Source organism: Mesoplodon densirostris, chromosome 8, assembly GCF_025265405.1.
Source record: "Mesoplodon densirostris isolate mMesDen1 chromosome 8, mMesDen1 primary haplotype, whole genome shotgun sequence".
Classification (NCBI taxonomy): Eukaryota; Metazoa; Chordata; class Mammalia; order Artiodactyla; family Ziphiidae; genus Mesoplodon; species Mesoplodon densirostris.
In genome coordinates, this window is record NC_082668.1 from 74,498,844 (window position 1) to 74,518,657 (window position 19,814).

Consider the following 19,814-nt stretch of genomic DNA (forward strand, 5'->3'; position numbering starts at 1 on the left):
ATAACCAGGGACTAATTTATAAATGAAAAATTCAAGAGTCTTGCCTTATAGACAGCAGGACAGAAGAGGAGCAGGGGCCAGAAATCAGTGAAATCTCAGATCTTTACTCTTGTGATCCTACTTTGTGCTTTGAGCCATACCTATGTTTAGGCTAGAATGTCTGGTTCCCCCGCCTTTTGTTTTCTCTCTTGAGAATAAAATATCAGTAAGCCATTAAATATATATTTTGCCAAACTAGGCTTCACGTGACAGAGTTAATGAAGTATCCATTAAAACTCCAGAAATTGAACCTATTTTTTATATATATACCTATATTTGACCCCTTGAAGATTTCTAGGACAAAATTCCAAAACTGTTGTTTCTATATATGTTCATTCAATTTGGAAACCTGGTGTACCTTGCTAACCAAAATGAACACTATCAAAATCAAATTCATGTACTTTTTATTAAAGAGCCAAATTTAAATCTCTATGGTAACTACTGCAGTAAATGTACATCTTAAGCTATGATTATACTGTCACTCTTAGTGATGTCTGTCTTAAGTACATGACTACCAGTCGTTTCACTGTTGTTCTAGTCAACCAGAAATGTAGTTTAAAAAGGAAACCTATTATGAGATTTATTTAAATAAGGCTGAATGATTTCAGCAATAACTGATTCTAGATGCCAGGAATGATTCTTTTGAGGGGGTGCGATAATGTGGAGGGAAGACTTTGATCCAACTGTTCAGAATTTGAGTATTATGTACCAATGAAATTGAATTTTAAGTGCCATTGAAAACGTAGTTGGAGCTTTTAAAATAGATTTTTAAATTACCCTTAAAAATATATCTATGTTGAAAAATTTCACTATATCTGCAAAAATTCAAACTTGATGAATTAAAAATTCTTAAAATATTTTATTACCAAACTACCACTGGTTTACACTGCAAATACGCTAAAATTGAAATCAAAATTTGGTGTAACATTTCTCTATTGCCACCATGATGTGCCTGGATACTAAAACTTGTTTCTACATGAGCTCCTCCGTTGTCAAAGATTTGACTACACTTTTCTACTCATTTTATTATTTCATAGCTCAAAAATATGCAGTCTTGATCTTATATATTTTCTCTATTTTAATTGGTCAACCAAAATGTTACTTGTTTTATTTTAATATTTTTATTGAAGTATAGTTGTTTTGCAGTGTTTTGCCCATCTCTGCTATACAGCAAAGTAACTCAGCTATACACATCAGACATTCTTTTTTTAATATTTTTTCCATTATGGTTTATCATAGGATATTGAATATAGTTCTCTGTGCTATACAGTAGAACCTTGTTGTTTTATTTATGTTTTTAAATTCTGTATTTTAATTGGTCAACCAATTTTATATTCTATATTTTTATTTGGGTTTGAGAAATCATCTTAACCTCTGGAATTCCTGAATTAAGATAGGAATCTATCAATAAATTGTTTAAGGGTAAAATATCCCACACTAACCCTGTAATGATGAATGGTAATTAGACCTAATGAAAGACTGGTGCTCCTTGATCATTTCCCTGGCCCTGCAAGAGAAGACCCCAGGAACTACAAGCTTTCTTTTCATTTTGGGTGGACAAAATGGAAACTTGACTCTTTAAGGTCATGGAAAGTTAAAGGTGTACCTGAGGAAGTTGGAAATGTGTTACAGAGTGGAAGCAAAGTAAAAGGAAGGTGACAGATTTGAGAGTTAGCTTTACAGAGTTGATAGTTTAATGAGCATATGAGAATGGATATTTGCCAAGAAAGAAAATACAGAGGACGGAATAGCAAGGCATGTCCTTAGGTAGCACCTACATTTAGGAGTGGGAGAAAAAAGAGAAAGCAAACACTAGGACAAAGCTGTCAGGGAAGAACAAATATACATATCAGAAGAACTTAGAATGTTATGGTGATTGTCAACAGTGTCAAATGCTGTAGAGAAGTGAGAAAGAATAATGAAAGCTCATAAAAAGTTTCATGTGTAGTTTCAGATGATAGAATCGAGATACTAGAATATAAGATGTTAAGAAAATTGAATTGTAAAGATAACATAGAGAAAAGCCAAACTTTTTAAGAAGTTTCTCAGCAAACAGGAAAGAAAATGCATGGTAACTTAAAGGGTAAATATGATCAAAGTAATTATTTTATGTTTGCTATTCTTTTATCATAGGAAAGTAAATGTAAGCTGATAGAAAGGATTTAAAAATCTAAAATGTACTGAAAAAGAAAGAGAAAGGAAAAACTGATGAGATAAATATCTACAGACGTTGGAAGAATATTCTACATATAATAAAGTACACCCGTGTAATTCTTTTTAGTTTACAACACAGTTTTATGCTCACTATTTCACTATGTTCTTACCAGAGCACTGTGGATGAGTTGTTGTTATTGTCTTATTCTGTAATTAAAGGTTTTGAGTTGCAAAGAAACTAAGTCATGTGGCTGAAAGTTGTAAGGGCTGAGCATCAAACCCACACCTTTCTGCTCCTACTCTAGAATTCCTCTATTTGAGTTTAAGGTCCTAAAGGCAGGGTATTTAACTTTGGAGAGTTGCCTCTCTTAAAATGGAGAAAAGAAGCTAAGGCTATATGAGATATTTCAAGGTGGAAATGAATAGAAAGTTGGATCAACTGTTTCTGAGCTCAAGAAAAGTGGAAAGCAGAAGATTGTCTACAGAGAGGATGGGATTGATATTGGGAGCTTGATGAGAGGAGACAGTTTTGGATTAAAGGCAGCTTCTTCAGCAAGCACCTGAATGAGCAATGATGTTCTCTATGAAACAACCTTTAAATGTCCTAAGAATGACATCTTGCAATTTTAATGAAACAGAAAAGAGGAAATTATCTTCCCTGTGCTTTAAGCATCATATTTGGAGAAATAAACCGTGCACTGCCTTCTCCTGGTTTGTGACTGATAAGTGAGCAAAGTAACATTCTACATGTTGCTATCTCATGGTTCCTCCTTTACTCTTCTTCTAAAGTGTAATGTAACCTACATTGACTACTACCAATTTGTTTTTAAAAAATGAAAAACTGGGCCTCCCTGGTGGCGCAGTGGTTAAAGAGTCCGCCTGCCGATGCAGGGGATACGGGTTCGTGCCCCGGTCTGGGAGGATCCCATATGCCGCGGAGCGGCTGGGCCCGTGAGCCATGGCCGCTGGGCCTGCGCATCCGGAGCCTGTGCTCCGCAACGGGAGAGGCCACAACAGTGAGAGGCCCGCATACCGCAAAAAGAAAAAAATAAAAAATAAAAAAAAAAAATAAAATAAAAAATGAAAAACTGTCAAAGTAGAGTAGAACTTCCCTTCATAGTGGGTTTTGTGGGTATTTGTAATGAGCGCTTGAGGTGATATCAATATGGATATTTTTATGTGTTTCACATTTATCTCACTAAACATTTTACAGCAGAAAAAAATACCTGTAAGATGATTTTTGGAAGGGAATCATAGTGTTCCATAGATGGCATTAGAGTTTTATAGGTGTTGCCAAGGGAAATTCTTTATCTGAAGCAAAACGTATAGCCTTGTATGAAAACGTCTCAGGTCCTTGATAAAAAAACAAAATGTCTCCAGCTGATTAAAAACCAGGAAAAGAAAATTCTGTCCATGAAGGGATTATGGTTGGAGTGAGTACTCTTAAGACAGTCCTTTTCTTGTAGGCATGAGAGACTGCTCTTCAACCGTCAAGTGCAAACTGATGACTAGACATTAATATGCTCAGTCCTAACACTCACAACACCTAGACTGGCCTGTGAGCTACTTGAAGACAGAGAGCCGTGTTTTATTATCCTTTCTCTAAGCCCCAGAGCTCAGCATGGCACTTGACACAAAGTCAATGGCTAGTAAATATTTGCTTGGTAGATGCCAGGCAAGTTCTGAGGGAAAATGCTTGAGAGGAGAGAGGTCATTCCCTCTCCTCAAATTTATCATGGGCCTTCCATTTGAAAAGCACTTGACGGCTTTGCAAGTTATACAGGAAGTTTCATTTAAACTAAAATGTTATAGCTGCAATCAGGGGAGGTGGATGGTTTAAAGATGGAGAAATTGAGTAACTGAAGGATAACGGTTTTGGAGGTACCAGGTTTTCTTTTCCTACCCCATCCAAGTTCTTTTTAAGTATCTCTGGTATTTGTAAAGAGCAGGAGACGTTGTCACACACTGTAGCTGGATACCCAGGTGGTCTACTGGTATTCAGAGGGGACTGTTCTGGCATGAATTCTAGGGCAGCATCACACAGCTGTCAGGCGCTGCTCTGTGGCTGCAAGTGGCAGATGTTACTGATACCTGACAGGCGGTCAGATCGTCAGACACAGGAGGACACCAGTGTAAAATGCAAAATATCTGACCCAGATCCCATTTAATAATCACAGGCCCTTTCCATCTAGTTCTCAAAAATCTCATCTACATATAATTTTTCACCGTTTAAATATATTTGTAGGATTAATTATACAATGAGGAACGCACAAATTCCAATCATTCTAGATTTTTCTTAGTCACTAGTCCCCTTAAAAGCACTAACAATATTCCAAAACCTCCAGTATTATCAAACTTTAAGATTATTGATTATTGAAAGATGAAAAAGTGTCACTGTATTTCATATTATCTGTGTTCTCTTTTCATGAATTATCTGCCTGTGACCATCTATGCTAATAAAAAAGCAATACTTTATTGTAAATATGAAAAACTAGGCCCTAATTTTCTTAAGCAGAGCCATCTTATCTTACATCGGAGTTTCAATATCCGGTAGGCTACTCGATGGTCTTCATTTTCTCATGTCATTTAAGCAGCAGAAGGGAGATTTGCCATAACACAGTCAGGCAAATGTGTTGCTGTTGATGTGTTGCTCTGTTGATCTAAAGGGGAACTGGGAAATTCTGCAATACCAGCCATCCTAATAAGATGTGGAATAATGACAGGTAACAATTCTCCTGATGCCAGGAAACACAGTGGCCATAATGTGTGGTAATTCTGAAGGTCAGAATGCTCCAAGGCTAAGAAAGTTGTTGAGAGGCAAAAAGTAATAGTGGAATTTATATATTAAAATGTTGGCCTGTGTACATTAAACGTATTTCCACTATTCATTTTAACTGCTGAGAATGGGTGTTTGTGTTTGAGAGGAGTGGGAGACGAGGTTAAAAGGACTCCATCTGTGACCATAACTACCTTACTATACTTGTGATGCACACTGGTTCATACACAGACTGCCTCAGTTCCTTTTCAGAACAATTCCTCCGCTTCGTCACACCCAGTATGAGCACACCTTTTCGTGCTTCTGCTCTATGTTGTTCTCTCCCTTCCTTGTACCTCATCCCCTACACCTCAACCCCCAAGAATCACTTGCTAAGTCTTTGGCAAAGGAAAAAGATGAACTGGCTTGGGAGACTGCCCATAAACTCATTTCAGGATTAATTTGTTAAGTCCTTTATCAAATGAGTAGCTATAAGAGGGTCCATTTTGAATTTGGGGCTTTCAGGAGATTCAGTTCTAAGTTAAGAGGCAAAGTACTTTATATGGGAAAACAGTTGATAACTGGATATTTTTAGAACCAAATTAATGGGATATATGAAATGGTACAGATTATAATAGCTTTTGTTCCACTTTATAATAGATACATTTTGTGTACACTCTGTAATTTTCCAGGTTTCTCTATATCAATATTAAGAGATCAGTTAATATGTACTGAGCACCAGTATTTCAAGCATTGTTTAAACTTTACACACACTTATGTAACAGTATATTTAAGTTGTGATTTTTTTCACTATGTGTGAATTATACCAGTTACGTAAAGTGAAACATGTGATGATGAAATTCAGTTTCATAAAGTGACTTTCAATTTCATGTGACGATGAAGTTCAGTTTCATAAAGTGAAATGTGTGATATTCTCAAAGAGATAATAATGTGGTCAGGGAGATAAAACTAATATATACAAATAATATATTTATGTCAATATACACACACGTAAATATACATGCACACACACAAATACTTATCAAGATGGCATACTATATAGAACTGAGAGCTAAATGGGGTAGAGTGGGATGGATGTACAGTAGTAAATGCTATGAGTCAGTGAAAATTAAGATCAGTGAAAGATAACATAGTTAAGAACTGGTTACTGGAAGAAAATGTATATGAAATGAGCTTATTAGAGAGGACAAAATAGATAAGGGAAAGCACATACACTAATTCCTAATTTTAATCCCCCAAATTATGTCAAATTATTGAATTCCCTTCTATTTCCCTTGCCATCACTCTGGTCCCAGTCATTCTCATCTCTTTCCTAGATGATTACAATAACCCCTTAATAAATCGCCCCTATTTGCTTCATTCCAATTCTTTTTCACATAAAGGCTAAGTATTGTTATGTGCACTGCTTTGCCTCACTCCTCACAACAACCCCCTGAGGTGGCTTCTTCAAGTCATGTTATTACCTGAAACCTGAACCACAGAAAGATGAGTTCACCCAGCTGGTAAGTGGCAGAGCTGGGATATGGTCTCAGGAACTAGAGCCTACACACTCATAACCATTGTGCTTCGTGCCCTCCGTGATATATTGTTGTGGTGGTTGCTATTAAAGCCATATTAAGCAGTGACTTTGTGCCAGTGACAGTGCATGTGTGGGCCAGGGGTGGGGGGTGAAGGTTAGTATAAAATCAAGCAGCTGCATGAGTTTGGCGTAACATCTGGACAGCTAGAAACAATCGTAGCACCAGAACTGAGATTGCAAAGTTGGAGCTTATGAAGTTTATGAACCTTAATTAAAATGTCACTGATGGGAATAAAGATGCAGACGTAGAGGATGGACTTGAGGACACGGGGAGGGGGAAGGGGAAGTTGGGATGAAGTGAGAGAGTGGCATTGACATATATACACTACCAAACGTAAAATAGATAGCTAGTAGGAAGCAGCTGCATAGCACAGGGAGATCAGCTCGGTGCTTTGTGTCCACCTAGAGGGGTGGGATAGGGAGGGTGGGAGGGAGACGCAAGAGGGAGGAGATATGGGCATATATGTATACGTATAGCTGATTCACTTTGTTACACAGCAGAAACTAATACAACACTGTAAAGCAATTATACTTCAATAAAGATGTTAAAAAAAATATCACTGATGTAGGTACCAAAAAACATGGAAAGGATAATGTATGTTAGTTAATTGTCTTCTTTCTAGGGTAAGAAAATCAAGTACATAATCAAATGAGCAATGGGCATTTTGCATTTTGATTAATAACCTTCTGCATCATCAAAAGACTCTCATAAAAATATCTGGGAACAAAGACAAGTAACCAGCTAGCTTCAATCCTCTGTGGATAAAAGGACAGTTTGTATGTTACACATGGTCAAATTTATCTGAGAGAAGTAATATACAAATATTAATCTTTTTGGAAGCCTAGAAAATAGCAATCATATATGCTCAGTGATACAAAGTAATTCGGACATCACATGTTTATGTGGATGAGACATCATGTTTTATTCAGTTTATATTGTGTGTTTAAACATTGTAAATTAATTTCAGAGATAAAATGTAGTATTCTAATTGGGAACTAATTGGCAATTCTTTTAAACTCCTCACCTAAGTCCACAGACGTTGATATTGCAATTTCAAAAAGAGGCAAAACTCGGCAAAATGTAGCTAAATATTTTTTAAGAAGCAAGAATCAGCTAATAATCTACATATGTTGGTTCTCCTGAACAGCAGGAACTAATATACAAATAACATTTTATTTCCTCCCATATGAGGTGTCAGGCATGGTGCTTGATACATACAATCTCATTATGGTCTTAGGAAGCAGTTATTATTATCCTTGTTTTCCAATGGGAACATCAAGGTCTTGGAGATGTAAATAATTTTCACCAGTGTACATAGATAGTAAGTGAGAGAGCCCCTAGAAAATTATGTTTGCTTATTTCCAAGCCCAAATTCTTAATGACTGTGTCATACTCTTCCTTCCTTTTTCTCTTCTTTCTTTCCTTTCATCCATCCTTCCAAAATATTTATTAAAGATACACTAAGGGAAATTATCATGGTAGTCATTAGGGACTCCACTCAATTTGAATTCTCTCCACTTTAATATTTAATCGTATATTTTTCTGGGAATTGTTTATTTTTTAATTATTTCACATTACCCAAATGTCTACTAAGTACATGGCAACTGTCTGGTCAATATTTGATCAATTAAATATTTTGTTTTTATATTAACTGGGTATTATGACCAGATATCAGCCTAATTAATGCATAATGTTATGCTTTTCTACCTTGATCTTTTTATTTTAGTGTAAATTTAGGGGAGATGCTTTACTTTGGAAATGCAATATGAGTATTTATTCACACATTCTATGAGCACAGATGACAATGGGAAACGTACGCATTTTATTCCAGGAGTCAGTAGAGTATGATCCACAAGCAAAACACAGGCCAGTATCCACTGAGTTATAGAACAGTTACCTCCACCTCTCCTAAATATACTAAAAAATCTGCCTCCATCTGTGAGAATCAACATCAGGGGCAGGTTTTCCTTCTGTCTTGTAAATCAACAGTCATTATTGAATTATGCCTTTACATGTACACACAAAGATCTCATTGCTTAGAGGATAAACAAAAATCAGCACTTTCGTATAAGGAGTGAGACCACTGGAACTCTACTTTTAAAGGATTTCAAACTAGATTTTTTTTTTTTCTTTTCTGTGTGCAAGCTTGGGCCATAGAAGCCATAAGCATACAAAACCACGGTAGGGCCAAGAAGTGGCAGAGTAGAAATAAGGTGCCCTCACACAACCACAGTGCTAATCCATATTTGCAAAAAGGCAAATTGGGAACCCTGAGGATAGCTGTAAATCACTGGTTTGTTTGCAGTAGGGCTTATTGCATAGTCTGAATTTAGTAAGCATACACACTTAAAATGGTTTTACTTTTTCTCCAGTCATTGCTTCATGCTCTGAAGGATATTCCTTTCCAATCTGACATCATTTAGCACAGATTCTGTAGCTTTCTGGTCACTTAGAGTTATTAAAAATACTAGTAATGCTCAGCTTAAAGGCTTTGATTTTGTAAGCAATCACAGTTCACATTCTCTTCTCTCCCCAGGGCAATGCTGATAGAAGCTCTTGGAATGGGGAAGGGCAGGGTTCCCTGGGTTGCCACTTCTACAGTGTATGGGGTCAAATAAGAGGGCGAGAGAAACAGCAGGTCTTATCTGATATATTTTATGATGTCTGCCTGTTGTTGGCTCAGTATGGTTCCACTTGCTACTAGTGGCCTCCATCTATATGATAGGCTTCTGTACATGGTTTCATTGTTTTCTTAAAAGTGTTCTGAACTTCACCTTTTACCGCATCTGTTATACAAGGCCTTTTTTTTTTTTTTTTTTTTTTTTTTTTCTGTACGTGGGCCTTGCACTGTTGTGGCCTCTCCCATTGCAGAGCACAGGCTCCGGATGCACAGGCTCAGCGGCCATGGCTCACGGGCCCAGCTGCTCTGCGGCATGTGGGATCTTCCCGGACCAGGGCACGAACCCGTGTCCCCTGCCTCGGCAGGCGGACTCTCAAACACTGCGCCACCAGGGAAGCCCCAGGGATGCTTTTTAAATGTTAGTCTTGGTAGTTACATTTGAGTTTCCATTCTTCCATTCAACCAACATACAGTGACACCTACCATGTAACAAGCACTGGGCTGGGCTCTGGGGGTGCAACCATGAGTAAACCTCTCCGCTGCCCTTCTAGAGTCTACATTCTAGTTGGGGGGAAATGTGCATAGCCAAACAGAGAAATAAATTGCAGATTGTGATAAGGAATGAAGGAAACAAATAGGGTGCTATTAGAGAAAATAACTTGGGTGGGGCACTTTAAATATGGCAATTAGGGAAAATCTGATGAGGTGATATGTTAGCTGAGATGAGAAGTATGGGAAAGAGGCAGTCCAGTGAAGGGCTGACAGAATTGTTTTCCAGGTATAAGGAAAGCACGTGTTGAGGCTTTGGTGTGTGAAAAAAAATATGTGATTTGTTATTCTAGGAAATGGCAGAGGGCCAATATCACCATAGTTTATTGACAGAAGGGGAGAGTCATGTAGTTCTTAGAGGCCCTGATAAAGGATTTTATTTATATTCACAGTGCAGTGAAAAACCATTGAAGGATTTGAAACAGGGAAGTAAAATGACATGATAAAGAAATTTAAAGACCACTCTGATTTCTCAGCAGAAAACAAATTATAGAAGAGCAACAGTGAAAGTAGAAAAACAATTAAGAGCCTATTACAACTGACAGACAAGAGGTGTTGATGATTAGGACAAGGATGGTGGCAGTAGAGACAGAGAGAGATGGATATACTGAGAATTGTTTTATAGATAACACCACCAGGATTTGTTAATGGATGGAATATAAGTGATGAAAGAAAAGAAAAAATCAGTGATGACTTCTAGGGGTTTTTTGGCAGGGAGAAGGGAGTTCTGTTGTCATTTTTGTTTTGTTTTGTTTTTGGATTGACTGCCTGGGTGAATAGTGGCTCCATTTATTGATGGTTTAAAAAAAACTGAAAGAAAATAAGATCTAGATGACAAGGTGGAGATAAATTAACAATTCCACTTCAGACACGTTTATTTGGATGCCTCTGAGTCTTGCAAGAGGAGGTATCAAGTAGGTGTTTGGATACACAAGTCTGGATTCCAGAGGAAAAGTCTGGGCTGAGATGTTACTGCGGGGGTTTTGTGTATTCAGATCATGCATAAAATAATAAGAACAAATAAGACCACCTAGAGAATGAATAAAGAAGGAATAATGCCAACATTTAAATAAAAATTTAGAGTGAAAATGTATAAATAGTGAAGTAGTCAGATGGAAAGCAAGAGGATCCAAGAAAGGAGTCTGCTAGATATTCATCAAAGGAAAAATTTGTGATTTTCATCATGGCAGTATTGTGGGACTGTGGAAGTAAACAGCATTTCACAATGAGTAGAAAAACAGATGAAAATTGAGGAAGGCATATAACGTATATCAGTAAAAAAATTATATTAATTATAGTGAGTGGAAACAGAAAAAAAGAGATATGTTGGATGGGAATAGAGATCAAGGGATGAACTTTTTGTTGTGTTTTGTAATTTTAAAAATTTGTTTATCTCTATTTTAAATCTGTTTGAAAGATAGGAGGTTTAGGAGGTATTATGCAAAGATAGGCATAATCCAATTATGAGGGAAATGATTGATGTTTCAGGAGAAACTCAAGGGGAGGACCAAATCAATGAAGTCATTAAGACAGACTTAAGTAATATGCTCTAGACTGACATACAAGTATTGATTTGTCTTTGGTAGGAGAAGGATCAACTTCCTCCATTTTAATAGGAAGGAGGAATGTAAAGAGTCGTGTAATTACAAGACAGTTTATAGACTTTATGCTAGAAAGATGAGAAAGTTACCAATCAATTAAGTAATTTGATTATTTAAGAATGAGCAGCTACCCATCTTTCTAGGGAAATGGTGAATTCCATTCCTCTTTTATATTGTCCATCATTTCAGTGTTGGATTGGAACATCTTTTCTATTAGCATCACACTGTTTAAACAATTAGAAAATGAGATAGAATAGATTGTACATGTAATGCACAAACATTGTTGATGAGTATAACTTATTTATCATCTTTCATCTTCTAGAAAAGATATCTCTTACTGCTACCCAAGACCAACAGCAGCCCTCTTCTCAGATGAATATTACTTGAGGGATCAACAGGAGAAACCCTTTTCTTCCAAAATAAGCAGCTCTTCTTAAAATAAGAATAATGTTATTTATGGTATAAAGACAAGTCCTTACAATTACAGATGGCAATAATTATGACTTTCATTTACTGGGATGAATAAATGTAGTATATGTATGTATATATATATCTATATATTTTATATATTTATATGTATAATATACATATATAACACACACATACACATACATGCTATTATTGTAACCTATGGCTATATAATATAATTTTATAGAAATAAATGTTTTATGGATACTTAATACCTATCTTCAACTGAACAGTAAATCTAGGATACCAAGAAATATATAGCATTTGTCTTTCAAGGGTTCATAATTTTAAGGGAGCAATAGTGAAATAAACAATTTAAAATATTGACTTGGCCAAAAAGTTCATTTGGGTTTTTCCATACAATGTTACAGAAGAACCTGAATGAACATTTTGGCCAACCCAATACATTAATACAACTGTGTTTAAAGTACAGAAGTCACACAATACTAAATCTCCCCACAGAGCTGCCTGAAAGAAATGATCTTGGAAGTGGGCTTTAAAGGATGCATAGAAGTTGAATAGATGTAGAGAATACTTAGCATGCTTTAATAAGAATAATAGCATATTCAAAAGCCTAAGATACAGGAGATATGGAGAGGTGAAAATGAATGTTTACTTGAAGTTCCAGGTGGATGGGGTATAGCAGATTGATTTTCTCCAAATCAGATTTAGTTATTGACCATGGCATCCAACATGTACAAATTCATTTATTTATAGAAAATTTTGGATAGCAAATATCTATTAAATAGAAATTAGGTTAACTATTAGAAGCTGAAAATTAGGTAGTCTAATAAAGGCACATAAAAATAATTACATCTTCCACAATTCCAATACTACAATATTTAAATACATAAAATTCTTCCAAATTAGAATCCTTTGCCAAACCCAAGTATACCCATGCTAAATGTTGTGTTCATCTGATGTTGTTTGAACCATGTAAGATCTGAAGATTTGGTTTTAACTGAGTTAGCCTCAGTTGCTTCTCAGACAATATTACTGCATTATCTGCAATGATTGCTATACAACAATTGTTCTTTTTTCCAGATTTGGCAATGTGGAGGGTCATTGGAGATTGTGACTTGCTCCCACGTGGGTCACGTTTTTCGGAAGGCAACTCCATACACTTTCCCTGGTGGTACTGGTCATGTCATCAACAAGAACAACAGGAGACTGGCAGAAGTTTGGATGGATGAATTTAAAGATTTCTTTTATATCATATCGCCAGGTAAGCAATTCTGACATTTTCTTTCTCTGCAAGGGAAAATAAGATTTTAAACATGCTGAGTATGTGTTGCATTATTGCTCCTCTTCTACTAGTTTAAATAAGATATTGTTTATCACCATAATATTGTAGAAAATTGTGTTTGAGAAGTTGTCCTATGAAGTCAATTTTGACCTAAAATGAGAAAGACTATTCTTATCTCAAATGCCTAAATATTCTTTTTTCTTTCTGGGCACAAGTATTATGCTAAAAAAAAAAATGAAGCAATCAATATATAATGCGATCCAAATTTAACTGACATGTACCAGCTCAATTTAAGAAAAAAATTTTTAAGGGAAGTGAGTCTTTATTTCTATGTTACACACATAAGGCTGACTGAGTTGGTAAGGAATTTTTTTAATGTTTATAAAGAGATGTTTTCTACTGCCTTATTTTCTTAAATATCTGAGTAGAGAAAGATGAGATGATTTCCTACAGAAACAAGATGGAAAACTATGCACATATAAAAATTTTTATTTTTAAAGAATATTAAATGACAGTAAATTACTCATCGATAATTATGTAAAAAGCATAATATGGGACAATAAGATATTATCCTAATTTAGTTACAGAGAAGGATGGATATGAAAATAGAAGTAAATTTAGGCTATTGCTGGGTAGTGAGATTATGAGTAACTTCATTATTTTCCTTATGCTTTTATATATTTTATAAATTTTCTTTATAAAGCAATTATTTTTCAAAATTCATTAAAAACAAATTTTAAAAGAAAATAAATAATTAAAAAATTAAAAGAAAATTTTAAACATCATTAAAAAAGAGAACATAAATAAATCATTGTGAGAAAATCCCATTACTGGACGGCATCATTATGAGTTATTGCATTCTTTAAAATTTTCTAGGATTTCTCCAACAGCCATATTAATTATTTAAAAAAACCTCTGAGATATTACGTTTTTTAAGGAAAAAAAGAAACATGAGAAGATACAAATAAGAGGAAGACACAGGTTTGTCTTCAAAATCTCAAAGTCCAGGCAAAGAAACCAAAGCATAAATTAATATAACAGGAATTCAGCTGTATTTATAAAATAATTTGTAATGTTCTATTTTTGATAGTTTATGATAGGCCTTACGGTCATCAATGCCATTATTATGTAACCTGTAAGAACAACAACAAAAGTCCATGCCCACATCCTCTTTTCTACATTATCACCTATCACAGGTTTAGAAAAGTCAGTGTGGGTTCTAATTGACATGCTCTGGTTCTGAAAGTATATATGAGGCTGTGAACATCCTTCTTTTATAGATGAAAAAGGGAATGAGCAGTATGAACTTTCTTATTAAGATCCAACATTACTCCACAGAAAAGAAAAATTGAGGCAATGCATGTGTAAATGTGTGATTAGGAGATGGATTTTTTTCACACATTTTAACCCTCCTCTATGTCAAGAAGCTATTGCCAGGAACACTATTTCGCATATAGATGTATTTCTCTTTACAATAGAAACCCAGTCCAGATGTTATATAACATTTTCATTTTCTTTTGATGATACTTTTGAATTCAAATCATTACTTGTAGAAATATATAAGCTCAAATATGAAGAAAGAATTAATGCAAGAAAGAAATGTGTTATGTGTGGTTATATACAGCGTACATTCGGGAATGTAAGCAATTGAGAATAATTGTAACCATATGTATTCTATTCACTCATAGTGAATATTATTTGTAAAAAGTCAGGTGTTAGTCTTTTGTATAATTCCCCATTGAGTGAAAAAGGCAGATAAGTGGTAGAACCATTTCTCAAAATGTAATGAAATGACAAGCTTTAGAGTTTAAAGGATGAAAAAGAATGCCTGCTATCTGGAACTAATGACTTGCTGCTCAGGAGGGACTGTTTGTATATTCTGGAAAATGTAGTTTTTACATTACAATAAATATCATTTGGAAGGTTATTATTCTTATAAAATGGGCTCATTTAAGCCCAGAAATTACTTTGGAAGGCAGTAAAAGGACATTTGGGGAATATGCTGAAAGTATCTGGGAATTTCCTAAGGGGCATTTATGCTTCTGGATGTCTCAGAGACAGCATCGCTGAGTGTGGGACCTGCCTGCTGTATGTGGGCAAAGAGGGAAAACCAAAAATGTGAAACAATAAATTGCTTCTCAGTGGAAAAGGAAGAAGGGAAGTAAACTGGAAACTAGAGTTGGATGCCTATAAACAATGCTAGCCCTAGGCAGGTTTCAAATCATCCAAAAATCAGATAAAGTAGGTTGTATTGGGGAAGTCAGGAATCTGTCATTTGTATGATGGCAAGCCTTTGTTGAGTGGATAACTATTTTTGTCATTACTGGCAGCTTCTGTTACTCTTAAAATCAAAATCATGGATTTCTTCGCTATCATCTAAAATTGTTGGGTTTCTGTTTTTCATCTAAGTTTGTAAGAAGAGCAGTTGGTATGGGGGAGATGGGAGGGACACATGCTTGCACATTTATGCTTAGAATTATATCTTTTTCTATAGTATACATAAACAAAAAAATCTAAAACGGTTTATATTGAGTTTTGTTTAAGTTTCCAGAACCTCCATAATAATCCGGCTAAGGAAAATGTTACAGTTCTTTCTAGAAGCACCTCCATGTATCTGTTCATTTGCCCAAGATGTTTTATAAGGAGACTCCCAATTTTTTTATACCAGGGCTTCTAGTACCACATCTTATTCTCCACTTATGCAGTTGTTCGAAATGTGATCTTTAAGTACTGTGTCTTTATGATTGAATTTTGACAACAATTTTGCTTCCTTCCAATATGCTCCTACCTACTTTATTTTTTGCTTTCAGGGATGCTTCAGTTCCGTCTTGAACTAACTGGGTATTCTTTCTCTCTCAAAGGTGTATTTCCTGCAGTTTTGATACCATGGCCAATCCATCATTGCTATGTACTATATTGTTTTATTTTTATTACCTATATCTATTGCCAAAGTAGTTCAGAGACTTGAATTTACCATGCTTAGCAACTTTCCTGTCACTTTGCAGTCCTTGAAAGAAAATATGTGTTGAATAATTAGAAGAATAAGTGAATGACTAAATGAATGAGTGAATTTTTGAAGGGAGCCACTTCTGTTTCTTCTTTTCTACTGAATTCTCCATGGATATCTCCTCTATACCAGGGAATCTCTTTATAAGAATTGCAGCTAATCGGAACCCTTTGTCCCACTTCTCTAATCCAACCTGAGAAAGGGCTCACTGATAAAAGAGAGGTGAAAGGTATTCTTCATATGCCTGCACTGTCATGCCTCTGAGTCTGCTATCAGAAAAGAAGGTTCCACTGGCTTACCCGTGTGCTTTGGGTTCTATGATTCCACCGTAATCACTGGCACACACAGTCATAAAATCTTACCTTCCAGGACTAATATAAAAGTCTGATAGGGAAAATTTAGAAGGACAATGACATTTTCTAATAGAGCAGCATAATACAAGAGCTCATAAACTTAAAATAAGATACTTTTAACATGTTGATTTGTATTTTTCTCATGACCCCCATTAATTTAAAGTTAAAAGGAGTCATATAAATAGCTACATGCCTGAATTACTTTTATCTGATTTTTTTTCAATATATTTACTATATGTCCTAACTGTCTTGCCTTATGCCCATTAGCCATTGGCAATATTGATAGAGTTGCAGTGTCTAATTTTGTCTCCTAAATGGGTATATGAATGAAGAGTAGAAATACTTTGAAATAGTGTTGAAGAATGCATTTTCAACATGTGTTTAGTTTGCTTTTCGGCTGTATCTTTAAGGATGCAAATACTATAGCATCACGATTTTTAATGCTCTGTAGGCTCTTAAAGCCTGAGGCAGTTTTTTCTAGTAATTGGGCTGTTTCAGCTTGAGCCAACCTGATTGTCCTAGCAAGTCCTTTGAAATGATGTGATGTAAGCAGAAACCACTCTGCACAAAACACCCCATTATAAATGGCAACATTTTTTTCCTATTGGTCACAGGTAAAAAGCTTAAGAATTTTAAAATAGAGTGTAGTCACAGCACTAACCATATATTTGAAATGCTGGCTGTTCTATAAATATTGATTTTCTTTCTTTGGGGAGGTAGATTTCTAACAGTGTATCTATCAATTGACATGGTGATTAGATGCAGCTGTCCTTACATAACCTCTGGTTGTTCTTTTTCCTTTTCTTAATGGACAGCTGTCCTCTTGTTTTGAGCACAAATTGAAGGTAACACACACACACACACACTGTATTTTATTTTTACAACAGACAAATAAACTGACACCAAGCATTGTAAATGGATGACCACAACAAAAGCAACAATGATTGCAATTACCAAACATGAAACACACTCATACTGTGTCATAATATTGAAATTCAGTCCAGTAATCCTCCACTGTAACAGCTCCTTTACTTTGCAGTGAAAATTGATTTCTGTATTTTTTGCCTCTGAGTCCTTGTGGGATTTTTTTTTCTTTTTATTCAAACAGAAAGTCACAAAAATTATAATCATCCTCATCAGTTCACTCAGTCTCATGTAATTATTTTTTTTCATCTTGATCTTTTGTTAGCACTTTTATGAATTCATCAGTTTTCCATTAGAGTTCTGAAAATGCTTATTCATTCAGTTCAGCAGTATAGTCAGTTACCAGAAACCTGTACTTATCAGAGTCTTTTCCATGAATTCCTTGAAGATGAAACCCTTTTATAGGAACATTTTTGTAAAAGCATCAGAGTATACCCAGAACTGTCTGTAAATGACAAAAGACTTAAAAATGACCACGGTTAAAGATTTGATGAAAGTTCATAATGATGCAACTGACAAGGAAATTTAGTTATTTCTGAGATATACATTTCAAAGTAATAACTAGAATTATGACTTATAACTTTATGCCAGAACATATTAGATTTTTAGAAATTTAATGTAATGTCTGAAACATTTATATTAACATATTTCCATACAAATAACCCAAAGGAAGTTTAGTATTAGTTGTTTTTGTTTGTTTGTTTGTTTTTTTATACTGAAGGTTCTTATTAGTCATCAATTTTATACACATCAGTGTATACATGTCAATCCCAATCGCCCAATTCACCACACCACCATCCCCACCCCACCGCGGTTTTCCCCCCTTGGTGTCCATATGTTTGTTCTCTACATCTGTGTCTCAACTTCTGCCCTGCAAACCGGTTCATCAGTATCATTTTTCTAAGTTCCACATACATGCGTTAATATACAATATTTGTTTTTCTCTTTCTGACTTACTTCACTCTGTGTGACAGTCTCTAGGTCCATCCACATCTCCACAATGAACCAGTTTCGTTCCTTTTTATGGTTGAGTAATATTCCATTGTATATATGTACCACAACTTCTTTATCCATTCATCTGTTGATGGGCATTTAGGTTGCTTCCATGACCTGGCTATTGTAAATAGTGCTGCAATGAACATTGGGTTCATGTGTCTTTCTGAATTATGGTTTTCTCTGGATATATGCCCAGTAGTGGGATTGCTGGGTCATATGGTAATTCTATTTTTAGTTTTTAAGGAACCTCCATATTGTTCTTCATAGTGACTGTATCAATTTACATTCCCACCAACAGTGCAAGAGGGTTCCCTTTTCTCCACACCCTCTCCAGCATTTGTTGTTTGTAGATTTTCTGATGATGCCCACTCTAACTGGTGTGAGGTGATACCTCATTGTAGTTTTGATTTGCATTTCTCTAATAATTAGTGATGTTGAGCAGATTTTCATGTGCTTCTTAGCCATCTGTATGTCTTCTTTGGAGAAATGTCTATTTAGGTCTTCTGCCCATTCTTGGATTGGGTTGTTTGTTTCTTTAATATTGAGCTGCATGAGCTGTTTATATACTTTGGAGATTAATCCTTTGTCTGTTGATTCGTTTGCAAATATTTTTTCCCATTCTGAGGGTTGTCTTTTGGTCTTGTTTATGGTTTCCTTTGCTGTGCAAAAGCTTTGAAGTTTCATTAGGTCCCATTTGTTTACTTTTGTTTTTATTTCCATTACTCTGAGAGGTGGATCAAAAAAGATCTTGCTGTGATTTATGTCAAAGAGTGTTCTTCCTATGTTTTCCTCGAAGAGTTTTATAGTGTCCAGTCTTACATTTAGGTCTCAAATCCATTTTGAGTTTATTTTTGTGTATGGTGTTAGGGAGTGTTCTAATTTCATTCTTTTACATGTAGATGTCCAATTTTCCCAGCACCACTTATTGAAGAGACTGTCTTTTCTCCACTGTATATCTTTGCCTCCTTTCTCATAGATTAGTTGACCATAGGTGCGTGGGTTGATCTTTGGGCTTTCTATCTTGTTCCATTGATATATGTTTCTGTTTTTGTGCCAGTACCATATTGTCTTGATTACTTTAGTTTTGTAATATAGTCTGAAGTCAGGGAGTGTGATTCCTCCAGCTCTGCTTTTTTCCCTCAAGACTGCTTTGCCTATTCGGGGTCTTTTGTGTCTCCATACAAATTTTAACATAATTTGTTCTAGTTGCATAAAAAATGCCATTGGTAATTTGATAGGGATTGCATTGAAAATGTAGATTTCTTTGTGGAGTACAGTCATTTTCACAATATTGATTCTTCCAATCCAGGAACATGGTATATCTCTCCATCTGTTGGTATCATCATCTAATTTCTTTCATCAGTGTCTTATAATTTTCTGCACACAGGTCTTTTGTCTCCTTAGGTAGGTTCATTCCTAGGTATTTTACTCTTATTGTTGCAATGCTAAATGGGAGTGTTTTCATAATTTCTCTTTCACATTTTTCATCATTAGTGTATAG

The 19,814-nt window shown here is 35.4% G+C and overlaps 1 protein-coding gene across 1 annotated transcript in view; it reads left to right on the forward strand.

Moving 5' to 3' along the window:
* Positions 1-19,814, forward strand: part of GALNT13 (polypeptide N-acetylgalactosaminyltransferase 13) — a 477,309-nt gene that overhangs the window by 289,693 nt on the left and 167,802 nt on the right. Inside the window, exon 7 of the mRNA XM_060106387.1 lies at positions 12,832-13,012. Within this exon, the coding sequence (XP_059962370.1) occupies positions 12,832-13,012 (181 nt within the window). The remainder of the gene's footprint in view (positions 1-12,831; positions 13,013-19,814) is intronic.